Source organism: Psammomys obesus, unplaced genomic scaffold, assembly GCF_907164565.1.
Source record: "Psammomys obesus unplaced genomic scaffold, mPsaObe1.curated_primary_1811, whole genome shotgun sequence".
NCBI lineage: Eukaryota > Metazoa > Chordata > Mammalia > Rodentia > Muridae > Psammomys > Psammomys obesus.
Genome location: NW_026596433.1, coordinates 8621296 through 8647186, shown reverse-complemented (window position 1 = coordinate 8647186; position 25891 = coordinate 8621296). Strand labels below are relative to the sequence as shown.

Below are 25891 nucleotides of genomic sequence, written 5' to 3'. Positions count from 1 at the left end.
AGAGTTCTAGTTTTCATGAAAGTAGGAAAATTAATTTCTTTTTAAAATACCCTGTCAGTAGTACTTCATTATAGCCACCCTACCAGCAAATATGCTAAAGCTTATGTTTGCTCAGAAAACACCTTTTCAAGCCTATTTGGCTTGTGAATATATCTCCCAATACTTGGCAACTTAATCTAGAATTTATGAACACCCTTTCCATGATAAACAAGAAGATATCCCTATGATAACAAAGATGATTCATGGAGGTATTGCAAATTTAGTCCAGAGAATCAGTCTTACAAAATACAGTAGCAAAGTCTGGGTGGCCGGAGAGTGTTTATTTCTAAAATTGTCACACTATACCAATTCGCTGTCTAGTTTTCATTACAATATTATGAAGCATGTAAATAAACAGAAGAGCATAAACAAAAAACTCGGTGGGGAAGCAAAGTTCTAGTGATCACTAAGTAAAACCTTTAAATTAGTTAAGTAAGACACGTTAAAATAAGAAGAAACTGTGTTCTACGTATAAAATAAAGAAACATCACAAAATATAACCAAATAGAAAACATTATCATATATAGTAATTATAAAAGAAAAGAACTAAGGCAGAGAAATTCTAAGGTAGGAAAGTAGAACAACTGAAGAATTTACTGGAAGGCTGGCATTCACTCTCTGGAAGTCATAGGAAATGACTGCAAAGGACACCAAGAAAATTCTCAACATTCTAAGAGACAATTGTGAAGTCAGTGCTCAATACTCAAAAACAGATGCTGTTTGGTCCTGACACTTCTCCGGAGAACAAGAAGTTTTATTCCACAGCTCTTGTGGATTCCACCTGTTGTCCACAGGCCTTGGCAATAGAACTACACGCGAACACCTGCCTCCATTTCAAATGGCCTTTGTTTTTCTGTCTCTCGTGAGGTCTACGTCCTCATCCTTTCATTTATAAAGAAGCCTCTTGTTGCACCAATAGCTGACCTATGTTAACTCCATCACAGCAAGATTTGAGGGACACTTTTTAAAGTATTTTCTTTTCTTAAAAACATATTCTTTTCTATTTTTTTTTAATTATAGGAAAGCAGCATCATTGACTTATCCAGGTAAACTAATAGACAGCAGAAGGAAATACCTTATGATCTTATATCAAGAAGGATATTTATCAAAGGTAACTGTACATAAAGAGAATGACAGTAATGTAGCAGTGTGTAGCTATGAGAGTTCCAACACTGCATCTGATCTGTGTTCTTATGATTAGAACATAAACAAATGTTGCTTGCTGCAAGATCAGAATGGTCAAAACCAGAGAATAAAATTCTAGAAACTTGAGGAGGTAGCAGCTTTTTTATTATTATTATGGATTATTTTTTGCATTATGAAAAATTTCTACATGGTCTCAAAAACAGAATAAAGTTGAGAAATGGTAACCAGAGATAAGGATCATAAAAAAGTAATCTAGAGTGGATATAAAAGGAAAAGAACAGCTTGCAGTTGCAGAAAAAGAAAGAACAGCATAAGAAAAGACCCTGAGAAGGGAAGAGACTAGAAAGCACAGAACAAGGTGAAAACACAGGCAATTACAGGCACTGTTTGTAGTGATACAGTGTTTCCATAAACATCAATTGTCCCTGCTATTGCATTTTAGAGTTAAACAGTGAAACACCACATACTTCTATGTGGTGCACACTTGGTGACGGCCCTAAAGGCTCTTCATTCCTATTTGGTGGTGTTCTGGCAGGTGAAATACAAGATATTTAATAATTTCACTGTTATATGACCAGGCAATAAACAAATGGTTCAAAGTTTGGCAATGCTCCCAGGGCTCAGGTTTTTTGAGGGGTCTGTTGATTTTTCTTGTGAAGCTCCTGTCCTCTCCAGATCTATCTCCCCCTTCTTTCATAAGATTCCCTGCACTCTGCCCAAAGTTTGGCTATGAGTCTCAGCATCTGCTTCTATACCTCGATCAGTAGAGTCTTTCAGAGGCCATCTGTGGTAGGCTCCTGTCCTGTTCCCTATCTTCTCCTGCTTCCAATATTTATCACATTTGTTCTTCTGAATGAGGAATGTATTATGTGGCTAATATCTACTTATGAGTGAGTAATACCATGTGTGTCCTTTTGCTTCTGGGTTACCTCACTCAAGATGATTTTTTTTCTAGTTCCCACCATTTGCCTGCAAGTTTCATGATTTCCTTGTCTTTTAATAGCTAAGTAGTATTATATTGTGTATAATGTATTATATAGCTAAGTAGTATTATATTGTGTATAAATGTACCACGATTTCTGTATTCATTCCTCCACTGAGGGACATCTAGGTTGTTTTCAGCTTCTGGCTATTATGAATAGAGCTGCTATGAACATGGTTGAACAAATGTCCTTGCTGTATAGTTGAGCATACTTTGGACATATGCCTAAGAGTGGTATAACTGGATCTTGAGGACGCATTATTCCTAATTTCCTGAGAAAGCACCAGATTGATTTCCAAAGTGGTTGTACAAGTTTACATTCCCACCACTTATGGAGGATAGTTCCCCCACAACCAAAGACAATGCATGGAGGAGACCTAAAACCATGGCGCACAAGTAGCCCATAGACTCAGTATCCAAGTGAGGTCCCTAGTAAGGGAAGCAGGGACTTTCTCTGGCATGAACTCAGTGACAGACTCTCCAATAACCTCTTCCTGGGGGGGTGCATCCTTGCCAGGCCACAGAGGAAGACAATGCAACCAGTCCTGATGAGACCTGGTAGGCTAGGGTCAATTATCACCAACCCTCTATCTGACAGAGAACTAATATCCAGAACATATAAAGAACTCAAGAAGTTAACCAGCAGCAAAACAAGTAATCCAATTTTAGAAAAGGGGTACAGACCTAAACAGAGAATTCTCAATAGAGGAATATCAAGTGGCAGAGAAACACTTAAAGAAATGCTCAATGTATTTAGTCATCAGGGAAATGAAAATCAAAACGACCCTGACATTTCACCTTACACCCATCAGAATGGCTAAGATCAAAAACTCAAGGGACAACACATGCTGGAGAGGATGTGGAGAAAGGGGAACCCTCCTCCATTGCTGGTGGGAATGTAAACTTGTACAACCACTTTGGAAATCAATCTGGAGCTTTCTCAGGAAATTAGGAATAGTGCTACCTCAAGATCCAGCTATACCACTCCTAGGCATATATCCAAAATATGCTCAAGTACACAACAAGGACATTTGCTCAACCATGTTTGTAGCAGCTTTATTCAAAATAGAAAGAATCTGGAAACAACTTAGATTGTTTCCAGAATCTGGAAACAACTTAGCCCTTCAACTAAGGAATGGATACAGAAATTTACACATTTACTCAGCATTAAAAACAAGGAAATCATGAAATTTGCAGAAATGAATGGAAATAGAAAAGATCATCCGGACTGAGGTAACCCAGAAGTAGAAAGACACACATGGTGTATTCTCACTTATAAGTGGATATGAGAGATATAACATAGGACAAACAAACTAAAATCTGTACTCCTAAAGAGTAAACAGATTTTGAATGGCTAACGATTTGGAAATAGATTTTGTTCCCTGGTTTACTACAACATAATGCCACTCCTAGCAAATGAAAGTTTAAAAACTAGCATTAATCACATATCCATAAATATCTATCTCATAATGTTCATGGTATGGTATTAATTTCTTTGTGTGCTGTGCCAGAAGTACACTTGCTTCACATTTTTATTTATCTAGGAAGCAATGTTTGGTTGTGTTGTAAAGTCTCTTGCTTTATTTTCATTCACAGTTTGGTTGCCACGAAGGAAACAAACAGTGCAAGATCCCGAAGTGCTCCTATGTCACCTTCTGATTTTCTGGACAAGCTAATGGGGAGGACATCAGGATACGATGCAAGAATCAGGCCCAACTTTAAAGGTAGCTGTTCTTCTTACTTCCTCAAGTACAGTGGGCTTAAAGAAGATAAGCTCTAAAACCAGTTCTACCAGAAATTGTAATGCTTATTCCCAAGAGTCTTTAAATACTTTATTAATAAGAGTTGTGTCTGCAAAAGGAAAGCCTTTTTTTTAATGTTCAGAGCTAGCATAATGTGCCTTCTGTGGACAAACAGTATTCTTCTTTAATAGTTATTTGTTTGGTTTTGATCTTCAGAAACAAGACCTTGTAGTGTATTCTTGACTGACTGGATATTCTAGTCATGAAGCTCAAGTCAGCATCAAGTTCAGACAGTTCTCCTGCCTCGGCCTCAATAACGTGTAAAGCACCATGCCTGAGTTCTAAATAGATTTATTTCTTTTTTGTTGATGTTGTTTTCTTTTGTTTTGTTTGAGATTATTTTTATTAATGACAATTTATTCACTTTATATTCCCCTGTAGCTCCCTACTTCCTCCCCTCCCTATCCCACCCTTCCTCCCCCATCTCCACCCATGTCCCTCCACCTGTCCACTAATAGGGGTGGTCTTCCTCCCCTTCCTTCTGATCCTAGTCTATCAGATCTCATCAGAAGTAGCTGCATTGTCTTTCTCTGTGTCCTGGTAAAGCTGCTTCCCCCTCAGGGGGAGGAGATTTTTTTATTAATTACACTTTATTCTCTTTGTAGCCCACCTGTATCTCCCTCTCCCTTCCCCTTCCAAACTCAACCTCTTTCTCTCTGGCTCACCCATACCCCTTCCCAAGTCGACTGATAAGGGAGGTCTTCCTCCCCTTTCTTCTGATCCCAGTCTATCAGGTCTCATCAGGAGTAGCTGCATTGTCTTCCTCTGTGACCTGGAATGACTGCAACCCTCTAGGGGTAGGTGATCAAAGACCAGGCCAATCAGTTCATGTCAGAGACAGTCCCTGTTCTCATTATTATGTAACCCACTTGGACACTGACCTGCCATGGGCTACATTGGTGCAGGGGTTCGAGGTTATCTCCTTGAATGATCCTTGGTTGGAATATCAGTCTCAGAAAAGACCCCTGTATCCAAATTTTTTGGTTCTCTAGGTCTCCTTGTTTAGCTCCTGTCCTTTCCAGGTTTTACTCTTTCCCACTTCTTTCATAAGTTTCCCTGCACTCTGCTGGAAGTTTGGCTATTATTGGTCTCAGCATCTGCTTTGATACCCTGCAGGGTAGAGACTTTCAGAGGACCTCTGTGGTAGGCTCATGTCCTACTCCCTGTTTTCTCCCTCTTCTGCTGTCCATCTTCTTTGCCTTTCTGAATGAGGATTGAGCCTCTTAGCCAGAGTCCTTCTTCTTGAGTAGTGCCTGTAGGTGTACAGAATTTAGCATGTTTATCCTAAATTATATGTCTAATATCCACTTATGAATGAGTATATACCCTGTGTGTCTTTCTGTTTCTGGGATACCTCACTCAGGATGATCTTTTCCAGTTCCACCATTTGCCTGCAAATTTCATGATTTCCTTGATTTGACTTGCTGAGTAGTATTCCATTGTCTAAATGTACCACAATTTCTGTATCCATTCCTCAACTGACAGGCATCTGGGTTGTTTCCAGCTTCTGGCTACTACAAATAAAGCTGCTACAAACATGGTTGAGCAATTAACATTTTATTGTGTATCTCTTATACAAATGCCTGGAATAAAAAGTTAAAATCTTGTTAAATAAAATTTTGAGTTCTCCATCTCTAACTCTGTTTCTCAAACTCAGGACTTTGCATATGGTAAGCAATTGTTGCACAGCCCCTTCTTTTTCCTGAACATTAGTAAAGAAAACCTTTTTATAATATAAAAATTTAACTTACATTAATTATGGAAGCTAGAAGCAGAAAGACACATATGGTATATACTCACTTACAAGTGGATTTTGGCCACCTAATATAGGATTAACTTACTAAAATCTATAGTCCTAAAAAAGCTAAATGACAAGGAGGACCTTAGGGAAGATGCTTAATCCTCATTCAGAAGGGCAAACAGGATAGACATGGGAACAGAGGAAAAACAAGGAACAGGACAAAGAACCTACCACAGAGGGCCTCTGAAAGACTCTACCCATCAAGGTATTGAAGAAAATGCTGAGACCCATAGCCAGATTTTGTGCAGAATGCAGACAACCTTATTGAAGAAGAGGAGATAGAAAGACCTGAAGGGGACAGGATCTCTACAAGGACACCAATAGAGCCAAAAAATCTGGGCTCAGAAGTCCCTCCAGAGACTGATAAATCAACCAAGGACCATGGATGGAGAGAACCTGGACCTCCTCCTCAGATGTAGGCTAGGGAAGCTCAGTCTTTATGGGGTTCCCCAGTAAGGGAAGCAGGACCTACCTCTGACATGAACTGGGTTGCCTGCTCTTTGATCACCTCCCCTTAGCGAGGTTGTGTTATTAGGTCACAGAAAAAGAGGATCCAGACAGTCCTGATGAGACTTGATAGCTTAGGATCATATAGTAGTGGAAGAGGACCTCCCATATCAGTGGACTAAGAGAGGGGCAGAGTGGGATGGGAGAGACAAAGAGAAGTTGGGCCCTGGGAGGAGATGAGGAAGGAGGCTACAGCTGGGATACAAAGGGAATAAATTGTAATTAATAATAATGATAATGATGATGATGATGATGATGATGATGATGATGATGATGATGATAAAGATTTTTAATAGATCTTAGTAATTTAAAAATTATGGAAGGCAATAAAAATTAGAGACTGGGGAGATGCTTCAGCAGTAAAAGCAGGGACTGCTTTTTCAAAGAACCAGGGTTCAATACCCAGCACCCTCTTGGCTGCTCCCCGCTGTCTATAACTCCAGTGGTAGGGAATCCAATGCTTTCTTTCCTCTGAGGGTGCTACATTCATCTGGTGCACAAACACATGCTTAGGCAAATGCTCATTCACGCAAATGAAAGTTATTTAATAAAAATCTTGAACAACATTAAAATTATTAGATTAGTTAACAACAAAAATGAGTAAAAGAGACAAAGGTAGAAGTAAAATTTATTAGATTGCTTCAACATAAAAGGTATTCCACATTTAATAATAGATTGTATCTTCTGATTATTTTAAGCTTTTAATTATAAATATTTTAATTTAATGGAGGGAAATGTGTATAAGTAGCTCTGAAAGTTTCATACAGTTTGTAGAGATACCACATGTAAATTAGAGCAAAAATTGTGACCATAAGATTCATCTTAAGTGGAGTAAACACTGAGAATTAATGTTGAATTTACACTAAAAACACAGGCAGTTGTATAGGGTGAAGAAATGCAATCAGTATTTAGTGAATCTGCTTCATTTTCACTGAAAATTACTGAAAAAAAATCTATTCTATTTTTAGATGTTTGATATTTTAAAAAAACATATAAACAGCCTAAACAGATATCTTAATAAAAATGCAGATAACTTATTAACCATACAATAGTGTTCCTCTTACTTTTGCCAGGCCCTTAGATGGTTTAGTTCTGGTTTATTATTTCACTGGTTTACAGAAGAAATTTCAAATCATTTAAACTAAAGAAATTTCAAATCATTTAAACTAAAAATTGATAACTACAATTTATGTGGAAAATCATAAATGATAGAAATTATTTGCAAATAAAAATTGCATTCATATAGTACTTGCTGGTAGACAAGCCAGTTTCAGAAATGACTGGATTTATTTACCTCTGAGATGAGATTCTACTGTTCTAATATGCTCAAAGAAGAAGAAAGATTTTCTTTTCATTTTTCTTCAAGGCATTTTATACTTCAATATTTTTTAAAAAATTAAATGTGTGCTGCATTTTATTGATTAAAATATGATATGTTACGAAATTAATTCAGTAATTAATTTATAGTTACTTTTCTTGCTTTCTCATAATATAAATATAATTGAAATATATTTATATGTACATACATACATACACACCAACATATATATATAATATATATATATATATTATATATATATATATAAACTAAGTCTTAGGTTTCCATAAAAGGGTTTTATGTATTTTTTTCTTTTTATTTTAGAGATAGTGTGTGACTATGCAGTTCAAGCTGGACCAGAACTGACTAATACTATGTAACTCAGACTGGTCTCAAACTAATCCACCTGCCTCAGCCTCCTAAATGCTTGGATCACTAGTGTTTACTATTTGTAACTGGAGTTTAGGTTTCATTTCTTGTACTTTTTCTATTTCCTCAGATGTGAGGATGAGATGAAAGCTATTCCCAAACTTTTCTACCTCATTCTGAACTCTCACTGGCTTGTTCGAATAAGCTGTTCTAGTCTAAACACCTTTCCAAACTGACTGATTCAAACTTCTTTTGGCTTCTGACTGAATTGCTCTGCCTGGCCTCAAACTAATTCTGGCAATATGTTTTAATCTTCTGGATCATTCTTATTATCTGGCTGTTTCTATCATCACCTGTGTCCAGCTTGTTCTCTCTGCAACCAGTTTCTGTAAAACCATCACATTAATAAATTCTCTGTTAAAAACAAAACAAAACAACCAAATAAACAAACCTTTCTCTTTCTCTCCCTTCCCCCTCTCTCTCTGTCTCTGTCTCTGTCTCTCTCTCTCTCTCTCTCTCTCTCTCTCTCTGCACTGCTCTTAAGTAGCCTTTCTTTGCTGTCTTTTTCTAGTAAGATTTGGATGTATCCTATCTCTGACACATTTTGTCAAATCTTCCTCTGATTTTTCACTTCATATGCCCCTCTATTAGGCATCACTTTCAAACATGGCTGCTTCATTCTATACACTATCCTTATCTTCATTGTTTATGATTAAAAGTGTGTACCGAGGGCATATTTTGTCTGTATTCCCATACAGATCATACTGTAATCCAGAGGATGTTTGGATTCCAGTTGGACCACATACACCAGAAGGCCTTCGGATGTGGTCCCTTGCCAGAGCAGCTAGGTTGCTGGATTAAAATTTCTCTTCAATTTCTATGATTTTTACACAACAGAAGCAACAAGAAAAAATTAATAAATTAAATTCAATTTTTAATTTTGAGGATGGGCATTAAATGGCCATGGTTTTTGAGCTCTGGTTTGTTTGAAAACATTTGCTGTAAAATTGATACGCACTTGTTAGACCAGTTTATGATTTAGAAAATATTGATTATAAAATTCAGCCTGATGATTTGTTTATTATTTGTCTTTTCTTTTAATGTAGTTGATTTATCATAACTGAGAATATAGAGGCCCTACTTTGCCCTAGAGCTCTTTCTTTGTGTTGACAGTTTTTAGAGGCTATAAAAATTCACAACAGCAGGTTATGTTTGTACCATTTCTACACCATACAGAATAGTTTCATTGTCTTAAAATTCTAACCACAAATTTCAAAGCTACAAAGAAAAATCATGCTTATAAATATTGCTTTTTTATATCAAACCACTAATTTTCTTTCTTTCTTTCTTTCTTTCTCTCTCTCTCTCTCTCTCTCTCTCTCTTTCTTTCTTTCTTTCCTTCTTTCTTTCTGCCACCAAATTTCTTATGAGAGGTAGAATGCAATTTAGTTCAGAAAGGTTGGGTGGATTTGCATGTGCATCAATGCAGCTGCCTTTCCTTTTTCACTCTGCCATTATTGTTGTTTGTTCATTTAGTTTGTGTGTATGAGTGTGTGTGTGTGTGTGTGTGTTATTTTTTGTTTGGGGATTTTTGTTGTTGTTTGTTTCGTGTTTATTTTCATTTTGTTTCTTATTTTCTGTCTCAAAGGAAATTGGAAAAGAAAGGTTTTCCAAGACGGACTTCTGCTTGGGGTTGACTGTTGATTTTTGTAGAGTTTAATAACAGTTTGGATATTCAATGTTCCTTGTAGTCACAGGTGTTTGAACACTTGGTTTCTAGCTGGTGTGATGTAAAGTAACATTCAGGTAGTAATATCTAGCTGGAGGAAGAGTTTGTGGTATTTTTACTTGAGCTCTCTGTCTGTAGATTGGTGAGGAAGCCATACTTTTAAGTTTCTGCCACCGGGACCACACTGGTCCTTGCCACCAAACTTCCCAGCCTTGGTGAACTATATCCCCTAAAAATGCAAGCCAACTAAGTTCTCATTCCTTTACTTACATCATTTCTGTACTCTTCCACACTAACAATGAAATTTCCTGATAAACCAACCTTGCCAACACTGGGAAGAGAATTTTAGTTTTGAGGCACTGACAAGTATCATGTTTGTTGCGATTGTCAACAATGTGTCAAATGGTCCCTTAAGAGAAGTAATACCAGGCCACACTTGTTTTACAGGGCATGAGAAAGAAGAAAGCTTCTGTGGGTCCTTTTTCTCTTTCCTCCTCCATTCAGTCTTTTTTTTTAACTGTAGATTTCTGTATTAAACATGACCAACTGGTAAAGACCATACAAATATCCAGATATCCAAAGCCCTCCCACATCTGTAACACTTCTGGTCGCAAGCACTCCGGGTGATGCTCAGTCTCTGTTTATATTTGTCTTCCAATTCAGACAGTGTGAATATCTTTGTAACTTTTACACCTAGCTTCATATTGGTCATAAGACAGATTTTTAACAGACACTTGCTGGTCAAATGATTTGGTAAAAGTTTCTTGTTGTGTTTCCTAGAACATGCATATGTGATTCCTGTCAATCCCAGGAAACTTCGAAGAGGGAAAAAGAAAGAGAGACCAAAAACTAGAAAATGTTAGATTTCGTGATGTTAGATTTCCTTGTCCTGTGCTTCTTCTTTGGCTCTCTGATGGCTCTTCATTGGAGACTAGCGTATTGTTGGAGATGAAGAGAGACAGAATATTATCTGCCTGGCACTTCTCAAGCTGAATCTCTCTTTCCGCAAGGACAATTCATTTCTCAATTAGTCTTAACTAGCATTAACAAAACACTCAGCTTTATTTAATCTGTCAACTATCTTTAACGGCCTTTTATTTTTTTTTGACTTTTATTGATTACACTTTATTCATTTTGTATCCCCCCATAAGCCCTTTCCTCCTCCCCTCCCGGTCCCACCCTCCCCCCCCCTTCTGCATGCCTTTTACTTTTTATGCCATTAAATTAATTATGAACTTTCCCCCACTTTCTTTGGCATGTTAATTAATTCTAATTTTTATTTGGCAATATCATTGTCTCTAGAGAGAATAAAAACTATTTTTCAGGTCTTATTTATTGAAGGAAATTTTCTTTGTATCATCTGACACTCAAAGCAATTTAATGAAACAATTGAATAGCAAATAAAACTTTAATCACTTCATATTCTAGCAGCCACTTTGAATTCGCTTCTTCCCATTGTTACTAATCTTGGCTCTTTTCATTGGTCTTATCTTTAAATCTACATTGGACTACAGCAGAGCATATTATGTTAAAATCACTCAATTCCCAAATCCTCACCAATATTTATTTTATATTTAATGTTAATTTACTCTATTTCTAATATACACTTGTTTTAAAAGTAGAAATAACATTATTTGTTTCCACAGTATCCTTATGATTTCTCTATTATGTCTCTATTTGATATATTTCTTCATATAATGCAAAACACTATAGTGTATATTCTACTATATTTACATATGCATGTTATATATGTATATATGTATTTATATATGTATGTATAATGACTATATATGTAAATATATGTAGATACTATATATTATCTGACTACTTAATTCACTGTTACTATATATTTTTAGCATAACATGACTATTTTAAGGATTTCTTTATTCTCATGTTAACTATTCCTATCCACCAAGACACTGTTATTCTTGCTACTTTCGGGAAACTGTCTTTTCTATTTGTATGTCCACATAATGTAATGCCATTGTTACAGAACCTCCCAAGCAAGCTTCTTTTCTAACATTTTACATGTTTACATGTTAAAATTGTATTGTACTTTTGTTCTGTTTGTACTTTCAAGAAAATAAATTTTAATTGAAATAGAATTACATCACTTTCCCATTCGCTTTCATTCCTCCAGCCCTAACAGTTACCCTCCCTCCAACAACTCCGGTGCTCCTACGCTCAAACTAATACCTTCTTTTTTTCCTTAAACTTGTCTCATATAGATATGCACAAATCCTCAAAAATCTTAATATATTCTGTTGAGTCTGTTATTGTTGATTATGGGTATATAGTTGAAGACCTACCATTCTGCATTTAGCAAACAAGAGGCACGCTCATCCCAGTGAAAACTAATTGCATTCTCAGAAGTCATTAGTTGTCTGTAATTCTTTGCCTAGGGATGGGGCCACAAGACTTCTCCTTGCACATTGTCATATTCAGTGATAATACTACTGTTCCAGTCTTATTTATTCAGCCCTTTTTAAGAAAATCTGCTTTACAGATAATTTCCTGGTCCTCTGGGTCTTATAATATTTTTATCCTTTCTTTCATGATAATCCCTGATGAAGGAACAGTGATATAGATATACAAATTATGGCTGGGCTGCCCACAGCCTGTTGATTTATCTTAAAATTAATATTTATGTACCAATTATGTTTCTTTAATTTTAAAACATTATCAAATTAGCAAAATAACAAGTATAATAAAAAAACACCTTTCTCTTAAACTACTTCAATGCAAGTTGGTGATCTAAAATTATGGCATAATTCTTTAATAGAGGAACATTGACTGTGACAACTACTAATACTAGCAACATAAGATATCACTTCACTTATATAGACCTATAAGATATGATAAACATAATGAAATCTATACACCTAAAAAAGATAATCAAGAGAGCGGACATGGGGTAAGATTATCAATCCTCGTTTAGAAAGACAGATGGGATGCACATTGAACATATGACAGGAGTCTACTGAGCGCATTTGAAAGACTCTAACTAGCAGTGTTTTCAAAGCAAAGACTCATGACCAAACCTTTGGCAGAGTACAGGAAATCATAAGAAAGAAGGGGAGTTAGTCTGATGAAGAAAGGATAGGAGCTCCACAAGGACCAAATATATCTGGGCACAGGGTCTTTTCTGAGACTGACATGCAACCAAGGACCATGTATGAATATAACCTAAAACCTCTGCTCAGATGTAGCCTGTGGTAGCTCAGTAGCCAATTGGTTTCCCATAGTGAGGGGAACAAGGACTATTTCTAACAAGAACTCAGTGACTGGCTCTTTGGTCTCCCCACTCCCCAAGGGAGGAGCAGTCCTGTTAGGCCACAGAGGAGAGCTTTGCAGCCAGTCCTGAAGATACCTGATAAAACAGGATCAGATGAATGGGTAGGAGGTCCCCCTTATCAGTGGACTTGGCAAGGGGCACGGTGGAGATGAGGGAGGGAGGGAGGGACTGGGAGGGAATGAGGGATCGGGACATGGCTGGGGTACAGAGTTAATAAAATGTAACTGATAAAAAAAAATAAAATTCAAAAAAAAAAGAAAAAAGATATCACTTCCACCTAAGTTCCAAATTCCAGGTCATACTTCATCAGCTATTTAAATAATAGTTCTCTAACAATGTTATCCAGTTTACAATCAATGTTTCTTTTGGTCTGAAACATCTTCATTTTTAATCATCTATGGTTTTTAAATTTGAAAATAGTTATTTTTTCATGTAATATATTCTTATTCATTTCCTGTCTCCCATCTCCTTCTTGATATCATCCTCATCTCTCCACCCAAATCCATCTTTTTCTTCTCTCGAATTAAAAACATATAATCATCTAAAAAGATTTTGTCCTTAAAATGTTTTTCAGTTACACAGAATATAAATCACCGTGCATTTATCAAGTATTTATCATGTTTTTTGTTTTATTTATTTGTTTGTTTGTTTTAATTTATTCACTTTGTAACTGCTGTAGCTTCCTCTCTCATCTTCTTCTAGTCTCACCCACCCTCCCTCTTCTCCCCCTATGTCTTTTCCTTAGTCCCCTGATACAAGAAGGACCTCTGCTTCTATCTAAGCCCAGCCTATCAGGTCTCAACAGAACTAGCTGCATCATCTTCCTCTATGGCCTAGCAAGACTACCCCCCCCCCCAGAGGGAGGTGATCAAAGAACCAGACACTGAGTTCATGTCAGAGAAAGCACCTGCCCCCCCTTACTAAGGAACCCACTTGGAAACTCAGGTGCCTCAGGGCTTCCTCTGAGCAAAGGGTCTAGGTCCTCTCCATGCAAGGTCCTTGGTTAGAGTATTGGTCTCTGGAGGCCCCTCTGGTCCCAGGTTTTTGGCTTTGTTGTTCTCCTTGTAGAGGTCCTGTCCCCTCAAGGTCTTTATATTTTCCTCTTCTTCCATAAGGCTTCCTGCACTCTGTCAAAAGTTTGGCTATGAGTCTCAGTATCTCTTTCAATACCTTGATGGGTAGAGTCTTTCAGACGACCCCTGTAGAAGCCTCCTGCCATGGTCCTTGTCTCCTTCTACTTCTGATGACTATCCACTTTGTCCTGCCTGAGGTTTCAGACTCATTCTTAGGGTCTTTCTTGTTGTTTAGCTTCCTTAGGACTATAGATTTTAGTGTATTATGTGACTAATACCCACTAATAATTGAGTATATACCATGTGTGTCTTTCTGTTTCTGTGTTACCTCATTCAGGATGATCTTTTCTAGTTCCCACCATTTGTCTGCAAATTTCATGATTTCCTTATTTTTAATTGATGAGTAGTATTCAATTGTGTAGATATAACACAATTTCTGTATCCATTCTTCAGTTGAGGGACAGCTAGGTTGTTTCCAGATTCTGGATATTAGGAATAACACTGCTGTGAACATAATTGAACAAATGTCTTTGCTTTATGGTTTAGCATCTTTCAGATATATGCTCAGGAGTGGTAAAGCTGGATCTTGAGGTAGCACTATTCCAAATTTTCTGAGAAAGTACCAGATTGATTTCCAAAGTGGTTGTACAAGGTTACATTCCCACCAGGAATGGAAGAGAGTTCCTCTTTCTCCACAACCTCTCCTGCATGTGTCATCCCTTGAATTTTTTATCTTAGTCATTCTGATGGATGGGGGGAGGGATCACAGGATGATTTTGATTTGCATTTCTCAGATGACTAAGGACTTTGCGTATTACTCTGCCACTTGATATTCCTCTATTGAGAATTCTCTATTTAACTCTGTACGCCATTTTTAATTGAATTACTTGGTTTATTGCTGTTTAACTTCTTGATTGCTTTATATATTCTGAATATTATCCCTCTGTCAGATATAAGATTGGTGAAGATTCTTTCCCAGTCTGTAGGCTATCATTTTGCTCTGATGACAGTGTCCCTGGCTTTACAGAAGTTTCATGAGGTCCCATTTATTGATTGTTAATCTTAGAGCCTGTGCTATTGGTGTTCTGTTCAGGAAGTTGTCTCCTGTGCCAAAGATGTCAATGCTCTTTCCCACTTTTTCTTCTAACAGATTTAGTGTGTCTGGTTTTATGTTAAGGTCTTTGATCCACTTGGAGTTTACTTTTGTGCAGGGTGATAAATATAGGTCATTTGCATTTTTCTACATGTAGATATCCTGTTAGACCAGAACAATTTGTTGATGATGCTTTTTTTTTCCATTGTATGGTTTTGGCTTCTTTGTCAAAAATCAAGTTTCCATATGTGTGTGGGTTTATTTCTGGGTCTTTTATTCAATTCCATTGATCTACCAGTCTTTTCCTATGTCAGTATCATGCTGTTTTTATTAATGTTGCTCCAAAATACAGCTTGGGGAACAGGAGATGTCTCTAACATGAACTCAGTGGCAGACTCTTTGATCACTTCCCCCTGAGAAGCGAAGCCTTGCCAGGCCACAGAAAAAGATTATCCAGCCAGCCCCAGTGAGACCTGATAGAAGGGAAGGAGGTCCTCCTTTATCAGTGGACTAGGGAAAGGACATAGGGAGAGAAGAGGAGTGTGGGTGGGACAGGGAGGAGACAAGGAGGTGGCTACAGCCAGGATACAAAGTGAATAAATTGTAATAAATAAATAATAGGTAAACAAACAAACAAATAATTTTTTTTAAATGCAAGACTGTTATCCCCACCAAGTGACATACATGTGCTTTTAACCAAAGTAAAAACAAATTTTTAGCTTGGATTATTTTAAATCTTCAATGATACTCTTCAGAGCTTTTGTTTTTTAAAGAATTCTGTGTTAAAAAAAATCCTTAGAGTCATTCATATGAAAATTTGTGTTGTTTAATTGTTTATTCTACACTGGTCTAATGAACTTTCTCCAGTGTGATTAAAAATAACATCATCTCTAAGTCTCTGGTTTGCTTTTTGATATTCTGCCTTCATTTCATCTCTAAACTTAAAAGCTATGTTCTATGTCTTTAAGGGACATTTAAAAGAAAAATCACAGCTGAAAACATCTGCAACTACTGTCATTTGCTTTTCAGGCCAAGGATGTCGACTGTAATGAACAATTTAGAAGCACAGTTTGCCATATGGATGCTGTAGCAGTTATTTGCTCTGTTGCTAAACATAGTGGTGTATTGGATGGGTATAACAGCTTTTGCATTGGCACAGAGAAGTAACAGATTGGCCAAGGACTGCTAAGCAGGTGCTGTCTGTGATAGCAAGTAGATTTACAATCCTCTCAGAGCTTCATACTCCAGAAAAATTTTCAATAGATATAGCAATACTTAAGATGAAAATGCTCCAAAATTACTGGCTTATCTGACCTGGACCAGCCTTATTGGTATAACACAGATTCTTTAAAGCATGATGGTTTTGTATACATCTCATTCTTCGAGTCTGTCTCCGTGCTTACTGTCCTCAGTCAGGTCCATTCCATGTTTCACTCATACTATTATAAAAATTTCCTACATCCAGTTTTCCAAAGCTTTTATACATCAGAAAAAATTAGGGATTTTATAAGAGTAAAAGGTTACCTTCCTTTTCTAGTTATTTCCGTCTGATTGCTGCAATGAAACAACAAGAACTAAAACAACTTGGGAAGGAACGAGTTCATGGGCATACAGGCCACTGTCCAAAATAAAGGGAAGCCAAGGCAGTAACATGGAGATGTGGATGGGAGCAGAGACTATATAGGAATGATGCTTACTGGTTTGCACAGGTTGCAGTTTTATATATCCTAGGACACATGCCCAGGGTGGCATCATCTGTAGTTGGTCCTCCCCTATCAGGCATTATTCAAGAAAATTTCACACATGCTTATTACAGGCCAGTCAAATGGGGGCAATACCTCAGTTGAGGTTTGCTTTTCCAAGATGCCTCTAACTTGTTTCAGGATGACAAAATTTAAACAGCACACTCTACAGTCACATGATCAAGAATCTGCCAAGGCCACAAAGTGATCATGAAGTACATATCATATGCTTTGACAGCAAATGAGACTACATGATCTAAAACATTAACCTTTAAAAGCAAGTTGATGTTTATTCAAAATGTTATACAAATTAATCCTACTTAGATGTGAGCATAGCTTTCGAATGAGTATGTGCTGAACTTTTGAAAAAAATGCAATTCAGGTTTGATGCCTAAAATCACGTATCCTATCTTCTGTGAGAAGATTGGACAAATGGCTGAGCATCACATAGCATTTATGTGCATTACGCATGGGCTATATATATATGTATATATGTGTGTGTGTGTATATATCACATGACAGAGTATAAAGTTTAGATCTGTGACCATTGGCAGTTACTTTATTTTCATATTAAATTTGAAAATTAAAACCAGACCAACTGTTTATTTTTAGAAACAGTTTTCTGCATCTCTTTTTATTTTTTTTATTTCTTACAATTTATTCAATTAAAAAAATTTTATTAATTACATTTGATTCACTTAGTATATCCCAACTGTAGCTCCCTCCCTCATCTTCTCCCATGTACCTCCCCAAGTCTACTGCTAGGGAAGGTCCTCCTCCCCTCTCTCTGACGCTAGCCTATCAAGTATCATCAGGACTGGCTACATTTTCTTCCTCTGTGGCCTGGTAAGGCTGCTCCTCCTTCAGCGGGAGGTGATCAAAGAGCCAGCCACTGAGTTCAAGTCAGAGACAACCCCTGTTCCCCTTACTAGGATACCCACTTGGAGACTGAGAAGCCTGTGGGCTACATATGAGCAGGGAAATTACGGCCTCTCTATTCATGGCCCTTGGTTAAGCAACAGTCTCGGCAGGACACCTTGGAACCAAAATTTTTGGCTCTGATGGTCTTTTTGTGGAGTTCCTGTCCCCTCCAGGTCTTTATCTCCCTTCTTCCATAAGATTCTCAGCACTTTGCCCAAAGTTTGGCTATGAGCCTCAACTTTTACTTTGAGACCCTGATCTGTAAAGTCTTCCAGAGACCCTCTGTGGTAGGCTTCTGTCTTATTCCCTATCTTCTTCTGCTTCCAATATCTATCCCCTTTGCCCTTCTAAATGAGGATTGACCATCTTCCCTAGGGTACTCTTTCTTGTTTAGATTCCTTAAGGTGTACAGACTTTGGAATGTTTACCCTATGTTATAAGTCAAATATCCACTTCTAAGTGGGTAGTACATACCTTGTGTGTGTTTTTGCTTCTGGGATACCTCATTCAGGATGATCTTTTCAAGTTCCTATCATGTTCATGCAAATGTCATGATTTCCCTGTTTTAAATTTCTGAGTAGTATTCCATTGCATAAATGTATCACAATTTCTGTATCCATTCCTCCACTGAGGGACATCTGAGTTGTTTCCAGGTTCTGGCTATTACAAATAAAGCTGAAACAAACATGGTTGAGCAAATGTCTTTGTTGTATACTTGAGAATACTTTGGATACATGCCTAGCAGTGGTATAGATGGATCTTGAGGTAGCACTATTCCTAATTGTCTGAGAATTCGCCACAGTGATATCCAAAGTGGTTGTATAAGTTTACATTCCCACCAGTAATGGAGGAGGGTTCCCCTTTCTCCACATCCTTTCTAGCATGTATTGTCTCTTGAGTCTTTGATTTTAGCCCTTCTGATGGGAGTACAGTGAAATCTCAGGGTATTTTTTATTTTCATTTTCCTGATGACAAAGGAGATTGAGCATTTCTTTAATTGTTTCTCTGCCATTCAATATTTCTGCACAGAGAATTTTCTGTTTAGCTCTGTACCCCATTTTTAATTGGATTACATGGTTTGTTGCTTTTTAACTTCTTGATTTTTTTTACTCTAGATATTAGCCCTGTGTCAGATGTAGGATTGGTGAAGATCCTTTCCCAATCTGTAGGCTGTTATTTTGTTCTGATGACAGTGTCCTTTGCTTTACAGAAGCTTTTCAGTTTCATGAGGTCCCATTTATTGATTGTTGCTCTTAGAGCCTGTGCTGTTGGTGTTCTGTTCAGGAAGTTGTCTCCTGTGCCAAGGAGTTCAAGGCACTTCCCCACTTTTTCTTCTAACCGATTTAGTGTGTCTGATTTTATGTTGAGGTCTTTGATCCATTTAGACTTTGGTTTTGTGTAGGGTGATAAATATAGGTCTATTTACATTTTTCTACATATAGACATCCAGTTAGACCAGGACCATTTGTTGAGGATGCTGTCTTTTTTCCATTGTATAGTTTTGGCTTCTTTGTCAAAATTCAAGTATGCATAGGTGTGTGGGCCTATTTCTGGCTCTTCTATTTATTTCCATCAATCCACCATTCAGTTTCTATGCCAGTACTATGCAGTTTTTATTACTGTTGCTCTGAAGTACAGCTTGAGATCAGGGATGAAGAGACTTCCAGATGATCTAGTGTACAGGTATGCTTTAACAATTCTGTTTTGTTTTTTTGTTTTTACATATAAAATTGAGAACTGTTCTTTTGAGGTCTGCAAAGAATTGTGTTTGTATTTTGATGTGAGTTGCATTGAATCTGTATATTGCTTTTGGCAGGATGACCATTTTCACTATGTTAATCCTACCTATCCATGAGCATGGAAGATCTTTCCATCTTCTATATCTTCTTCAGTTTCTTTAAAAAAGAGAGAGAGAGAAACTTGAAGTTTTTTTCAAAAAGGTCTTTTACTTGCTTGGTTACACCAAGGTAATTTATGTTTTTAGTGGCTATTGTAAAGGGTGTAGTTTCCTTAATTTCTTTCTCTGCCCTTTTGTCTTTCATATACAGGAGGCCTACAGATTTTTTTTTTTTTGGATTACTTTTTAATCCAATTACTTTGCTGAAGGTGTTTATGAGCTGAAGGAGTTCTCTGGTTAAATTTTTTGAGTCACTCACATATACTATCATATTATCTACAAATAGTGATAATTTGACTTCTTCCTTTCAATTTGTATCCATTTGATCTCCTTTAGTGGTTTTATTGCTCTAGGTAGGACTTCAAGTACTGTGTTGAAGAGATATGGAGAGAGTGGCCAGCCTTGCCTTGTCCCTGATTTCAGTAGGATTGATTTAAGTTTCTCTCCATTTAATTTGATGTTGGCTATAGACTTGCTGTACATTGTCTTTACTATGTTAAGGTATGTGCCTTGTATCCCTGATCTCTCCAAGTCTTTAAACATGAAAAGGTGTTGGATTTTGTCAAATGTTTTTTGAGCATTTAAGGGGATGATCATGTGTTTTTTTTCTCTTTCATTTTGTTTATATGGTGGATTAGATTGATGGATTTCTGTATGTTGAACCACCCCTGCATGCGTGGGATGAAGACTACTTGGTCATGATGGATGATATCTTTGATGTGTTCTTGGATTCGGTTTGCAAGTATTATTGAGTATTTTTGCATAAACGTTCATAAGACAAATCTGAAGTTCTTTTTTTTTTTTGTTTGGTCTTTGTGTGGTTTAGGTATCAAGGTGACTGTCCTCATAGAATGAGTTTGGTAATATTCCTTTTGTTTCTATTCTGTGGAATAGTTTGAAGAGAATTGGAGTTAGCTCTTCTTTGAAGGTCAGGTAGAATTCTGTGTTGAAAGCATCTGGCCCTGGGCTTTTTTTGGAAGGGAGACTTTGGATGACTGTTGAGGGATATAGGACTTTTCAATCCATTTACCTGATCTTAATTTTGACAGGGGGCTAATATCCAGAATTTGTAAAGGACTCAAGAAGTTAAAAAGCAACAAATCGAGTAATCCAATTTAAAAATGGGGTACAGAACTAAATAAGGAATTATAAATAGAGGCATATAGAATGGCAGAGATGTCCTTAGACATCAGGGAAATACAAATCAAAATTACCCTGCGATTTCTCCTAACAACAGTCAGAATGACTAAGATGAAAAACTCAAGTGCAAAGGATGTGGAGAAAAGGGAACACTCCTCCATTGATAGTGGGAATGTCAACTTGTACAACCATTTTTTATAAATTTTTATTTTTTTTATTTTTAAGTTCACTTTATTTACTTTGTATCCCCCCTCTAGTTCCCTCCATCCTCCCCTCCCAATCCTTCCTTTCCTCCCACTTCTCCACTCATGCCCCTCTCCAAATACACTGGTAGGGGAGGGTTTCTTTTTGTTCCTTCTGATCCTAGTCTGCTAGATCTCATCAGGAGTGGCTGCATTGTCTTCTTCTGTGGCCTTGTAATGCTGTTCCCCCCTCAAGGGGAGGTGATCAAAGAACAGGCCAATCCGGTCATGTCAGAAGCAGTTCCTGTTCCACTACTATGGAACCCACTTGGACACTGAACTTCCATGGGCAACATCTGTGCAGGAGTACTAAGTTATCTCCATGCATGGTACTTGGTTGGAGTATGAGTCTCAGGAAAGACAACTGTGCTAAAATTTTTTGGTTCTGTTGCTCTCCTTGTGGGCCTCCTGTCCTCTCCAGATCTTACTATTTCCCACTTCTTTCATAAGATTCCCTGCATTCTGCCCAAAGTTTGGCCATAAGTCTCAAAATCTGATTTAATAGTCTGCGGGGCAGAGCCTTTCAAAGGCCCTCTGTGGGAGGCTACTAATTTGTTTCCAGTTTTCTTCTTCTTCTGATGTCTACACTCTTTGCCTTTCAGGTTGGGGATTGAGCATTTTAGCCAGAGTCCTCCCTCTAGATTAGTTTCTTTAGGTGTACAGATTTTAGTAGGTTAATCCTTTATTAAATGTCTATATGAGTGAGTATATATAGTGTGTGAATTTCTGTTTCTGGGATAGCTCACTCAGGATGATCCTTTCCAGTTCCCACCATTTACCTGCAAATTTCATTATTTCCTTGTTTTTCATTGCTGAGTAATATTCCATTGTGTAGATGTACCACAATTTCTGTATCCATTCTTCAGTTGAGGGACATCTGGGTTGGTTCCAGCTTCTGACTATTACAAATAAAGGTGCTGCAAACATGGTTGAGCACATGTCCTTATTGTGTACTTGAGCCCCTTTTGGATATATGCCTAGGAGTAGTATAGCTGGATTGAGGAAGCACTATTCCTAGTTGTCTGATAAAACCTCAGATTGATTTCCAGAGTTGTTGTACAAGTTTACATTCCCACCAACAGTGGAGGAAGGTTCCCCTTTCTCCACAACCTCTCCAGCATGTGTTGTCACTTGAGTTTTCATCTTGGCCTTTCTGATGGGTGTAAGGTGAAATCTCAGGGTCGTTTTGATTTGCATTTCCCTGATGGCTAATGAGGTTGAGCATTTCTTTAGGCGTTTCTCTGCCAATCTATATTCCTCTACAAAGAGTTCTCTGTTTACCTCCATACCACATTTCTTAATTGGATTAATTGATTTTTTGCTATTCAACTTCTTTAGTTCTTTATATATACTGGATATTAGCCCTCTGTCAGATAGAGGTTTGGTGAAGATTCTTTCCCAATCTGTAGGCAGTTGTTTTGTTTTGATGACGGTGTCCTTTGCTTTACAGAAACTTTTTAGCTTTGTAAGGTCCCATTTATTGATTGTTGATATTAGAGCCTGTGCTGTTGGGCTTCTGTTCAGGAAGTTCTCTCTTGTACCAATGAGTGCAAGGCTCTTCCCCACTTTTTCTTCTAAATGATTTAATGTGTCCGTTTTTATGTTGAGGTCTTTGATCCACTTGGACTTCAGTTTTGTGCAGGGTGATAAGTATGGATCTATTTGCATTTTTCTACATGTAGACATCCAGTTAGACCAGCACAGCCTCTATCCCAGAGTGAGCTGCTAAGCCTCCAACACAGAGCAGAGTCCTTAGTTGCCAGCCCACAGAGGCATGCACAGCCTCTGGCCCAGAAGGGGACACACACTGCCAGCCCAGATTGGAGAGCAGAGCCTCTGGACTAGAGCGGGACCCCAGAGGCCATCTCAACCTTGGGTGCACAGTCCCTGGCCCAGAGTGGAGCACTCAGCCTCTGGCCCAGAGACTTGTTTGGAGCTCCTCTCACCTTGTACAACCATTTTAGAAATCAATCTAGCACTTTTCTACCTCAAGGTCCAGATATACTGCTCCTAGGCATATATCCAAAATATGTACAATGAGGACATACGCTCAACCATGTTTATAGCAGCTTTAATTTGTAATAGCCAGAATATGGAAACAATCCAGATGTCCCTCAATGGAGGAATGGATACAGAAATTGTGGCACATGGATACAAAATGGATTATTACTCAGCAATTAAAAACAAGTAACTTATGAAATTTGCAGCAAATGGTGGGAACTAGAAAAGATCATCCTGAGTGAGGTATCCCAGAAGCAGAAAGACACACACAACATATATTCACTTATAAGTGTATATTATACATATACTATAGGATAAACATTGGATATTAGACATATACTATAGGATAAACATTCTAAAATTTGTACACCTAAAGAAGCTAAGCAAGAAGGAGGACCCTGGGTAAGAAGATCAATCCTCACTAGGAAAGACAAACCGGATGGACATTGGAAGAAGGAGCAAACAAGAAACAGGACAGGAGCCTACCACAGAGGGCCTCTGAAAGAATGTACCCAGCAGTGTATCAAAGCAGATGCAGAGATTCATAACCAAACTTAGGGCAGAGTATAGTAAAACTTATGAAAGAAGAGGGAAATAGTAAGGCCTGGAGAAGACAAGATCTCCACAAGGAGAGCAACAGAACCAAAAAATCTAGGCACAGGGGTCCTTTCTGAGGCTGATACTCCAACTAAGGAAAATTCATGGATATAAGCTAGAGCCCCTGCTCAGATGTAGCCCATTGAAGTTTGGTGTCCAAGTGGGTGTCCTAGTAAGGGGAACAGGGACTGTCTCTAAATTGAACTCAGTGGCTGGCTCTTTGATTACCTCCTCCTGAAGTGGGAGGGCAGCCTTGCCAGGGCACAGAGGAAGACAATGCAGCCAGTCCTGATTAGACCTGATATGCTAGGGTCAGAGGGAGGTGGAAGAGGACCTCCCCTATCAGTGTACTTGGAGAGGGGGATGGAAGGAGATGAAGGAGGAAGAATGTTTTTGGAAGGGAATGAGGGAGGGGGCTACAGCTGAAATACAAGGTGAATAAAATGTAATTAATAAAATAAATAAATATTAAAGAAATAGTGATAAGGAAGACACCCAACATCCTCTTCTGGCTTCTATGTTTGAGCACATGTCATGCATACATGCATACAACACACACACCAACAACAACAAAACAGAGAGAGATTCTTTGGCCTTTAACCTAAAGTTATGTAAGTAAGATATTTAATGCTGTAGAAAAATGTTCTGATACAAAGAAGGTAAAGAATGAATCTTTATTTATACGTCTGTCCATACCCCAAGCACAAAAGCACTTTTTAAATATCCTATTATTTATACATGGCTAATTTTTTAATTTTATATAATATTTATCTTCAAAAAATATTTTAGCAATGTCAATATTCTCCAGATGTATTATTAATTTATCCACAAGTTCTAAATATGGTTTTACCATCCCTAGTTGACTAGAAGTTTGAATATAAACATCCATGAATGACATAAGAAAACAAAGCTGTGCTTAGAGAAGAGCAAAGTTCAAAGAAAAAGTAGGTCATTTGGATTTGTATTCATGCTTGGGAAAACAAACTAAGCTATAAAATTCCTATAATATAATTTCTTACAGAACCCTTTTCTGGGATTGATGATTGTATTATGTTTTCCATACAGCTTTGCCTGTGTGTTTTATTAATTGACCGCAAGGTCTGAAATAAGAGATACCATAGTAGTTTAATTTTTTTTTTCTTGAACTCCACCAGCTCCCAACCCAGAACATTTTTCTCTGGAGCAGAAGAGTCAAGCTGTTTAAAGTCCTCAAGCTTGCAACAGTACATTGGGAAGTGTTGTGAAGGCCTTGTTTTGTGGGATACTCTTTAACAGTGCCTATTTCTTCTTTGTAGGATCACTTCTCCAGTTTAATTAATTTAAACTTTGGTATACAAGGCTATAAATCTTTAAAGCTTCTTTACCCACAGATGCATTATTTTTATTACTCTCATACTTACCATGCACTTAGGTTTTCCTACCAAAATTTAGCTAGAAATAATGTTTTGCTTTTAGGTTTTGATGTCATTCCTCTATTTTCCAGCATTGCCATATAAAATAACAAAATAATAATTTGTGATCTTTGTAAATGACTCATTTTTCTTTCTAAAGTTGTGTCATATAAAGAAGGTAATACCATATTTATAAATTGTGGGTGAATTAAAGATACACATTGTTGTAAAAAATGTTAGAAAGTAAATATGACATAAATATGAAATTCTAAATATGTGGGTGTAATAGGATTTTAAAAATCATTTTCTGTTTGATATATAAAGAAAAAATTCAATCTTTATCTTATGTGTGAGCATAAAAACATATACCTACACCATTACATAAATTACTTATAGAAACATATGCCTGTACCATTAAATAAATTACTTATAAAGCCAAAACCAATAGAAATGGTGAGCTTTGGAGCCCAGCCCTATTGGATGCATCTACAAAACCCTTTCATATCTAAGGTTTAGGGACCATGCAGAAAAGGAAGTGGGAAGACTAAGAAATAAAGAATTAAGGAGTTTACTATGGGATTTGTCTACTAATAATATCAGAGGCTATACACATGAAGTCTCACCAACTCGATAGACCACGTGTTACCAGTAGAATCACCAAGGTGGGCAGGGAAAATCCCACAAGATCTCAACCCTACATACACAAAGAGCTATAAGTAACTGTGTAGAGCTGGGAAAGGTAGTCATCACCAGGGAAAAGCACAGCAAATGGTTGTCCAGTGCTTAATGGTCAGCTATGAAAACAT

The 25891-nt window shown here is 37.4% G+C and overlaps 1 protein-coding gene across 2 annotated transcripts in view; it reads left to right on the top strand.

Annotated features, from left to right (window-relative positions):
- Positions 1-25891, top strand: part of Glra3 (glycine receptor alpha 3) — a 172591-nt gene that overhangs the window by 46006 nt on the left and 100694 nt on the right. For both annotated transcript variants that reach the window (XM_055597881.1, XM_055597880.1), the window contains exon 2: positions 3764-3891. In XM_055597881.1, coding sequence (XP_055453856.1) covers positions 3764-3891 — 128 coding nt within the window. The remainder of the gene's footprint in view (positions 1-3763; positions 3892-25891) is intronic.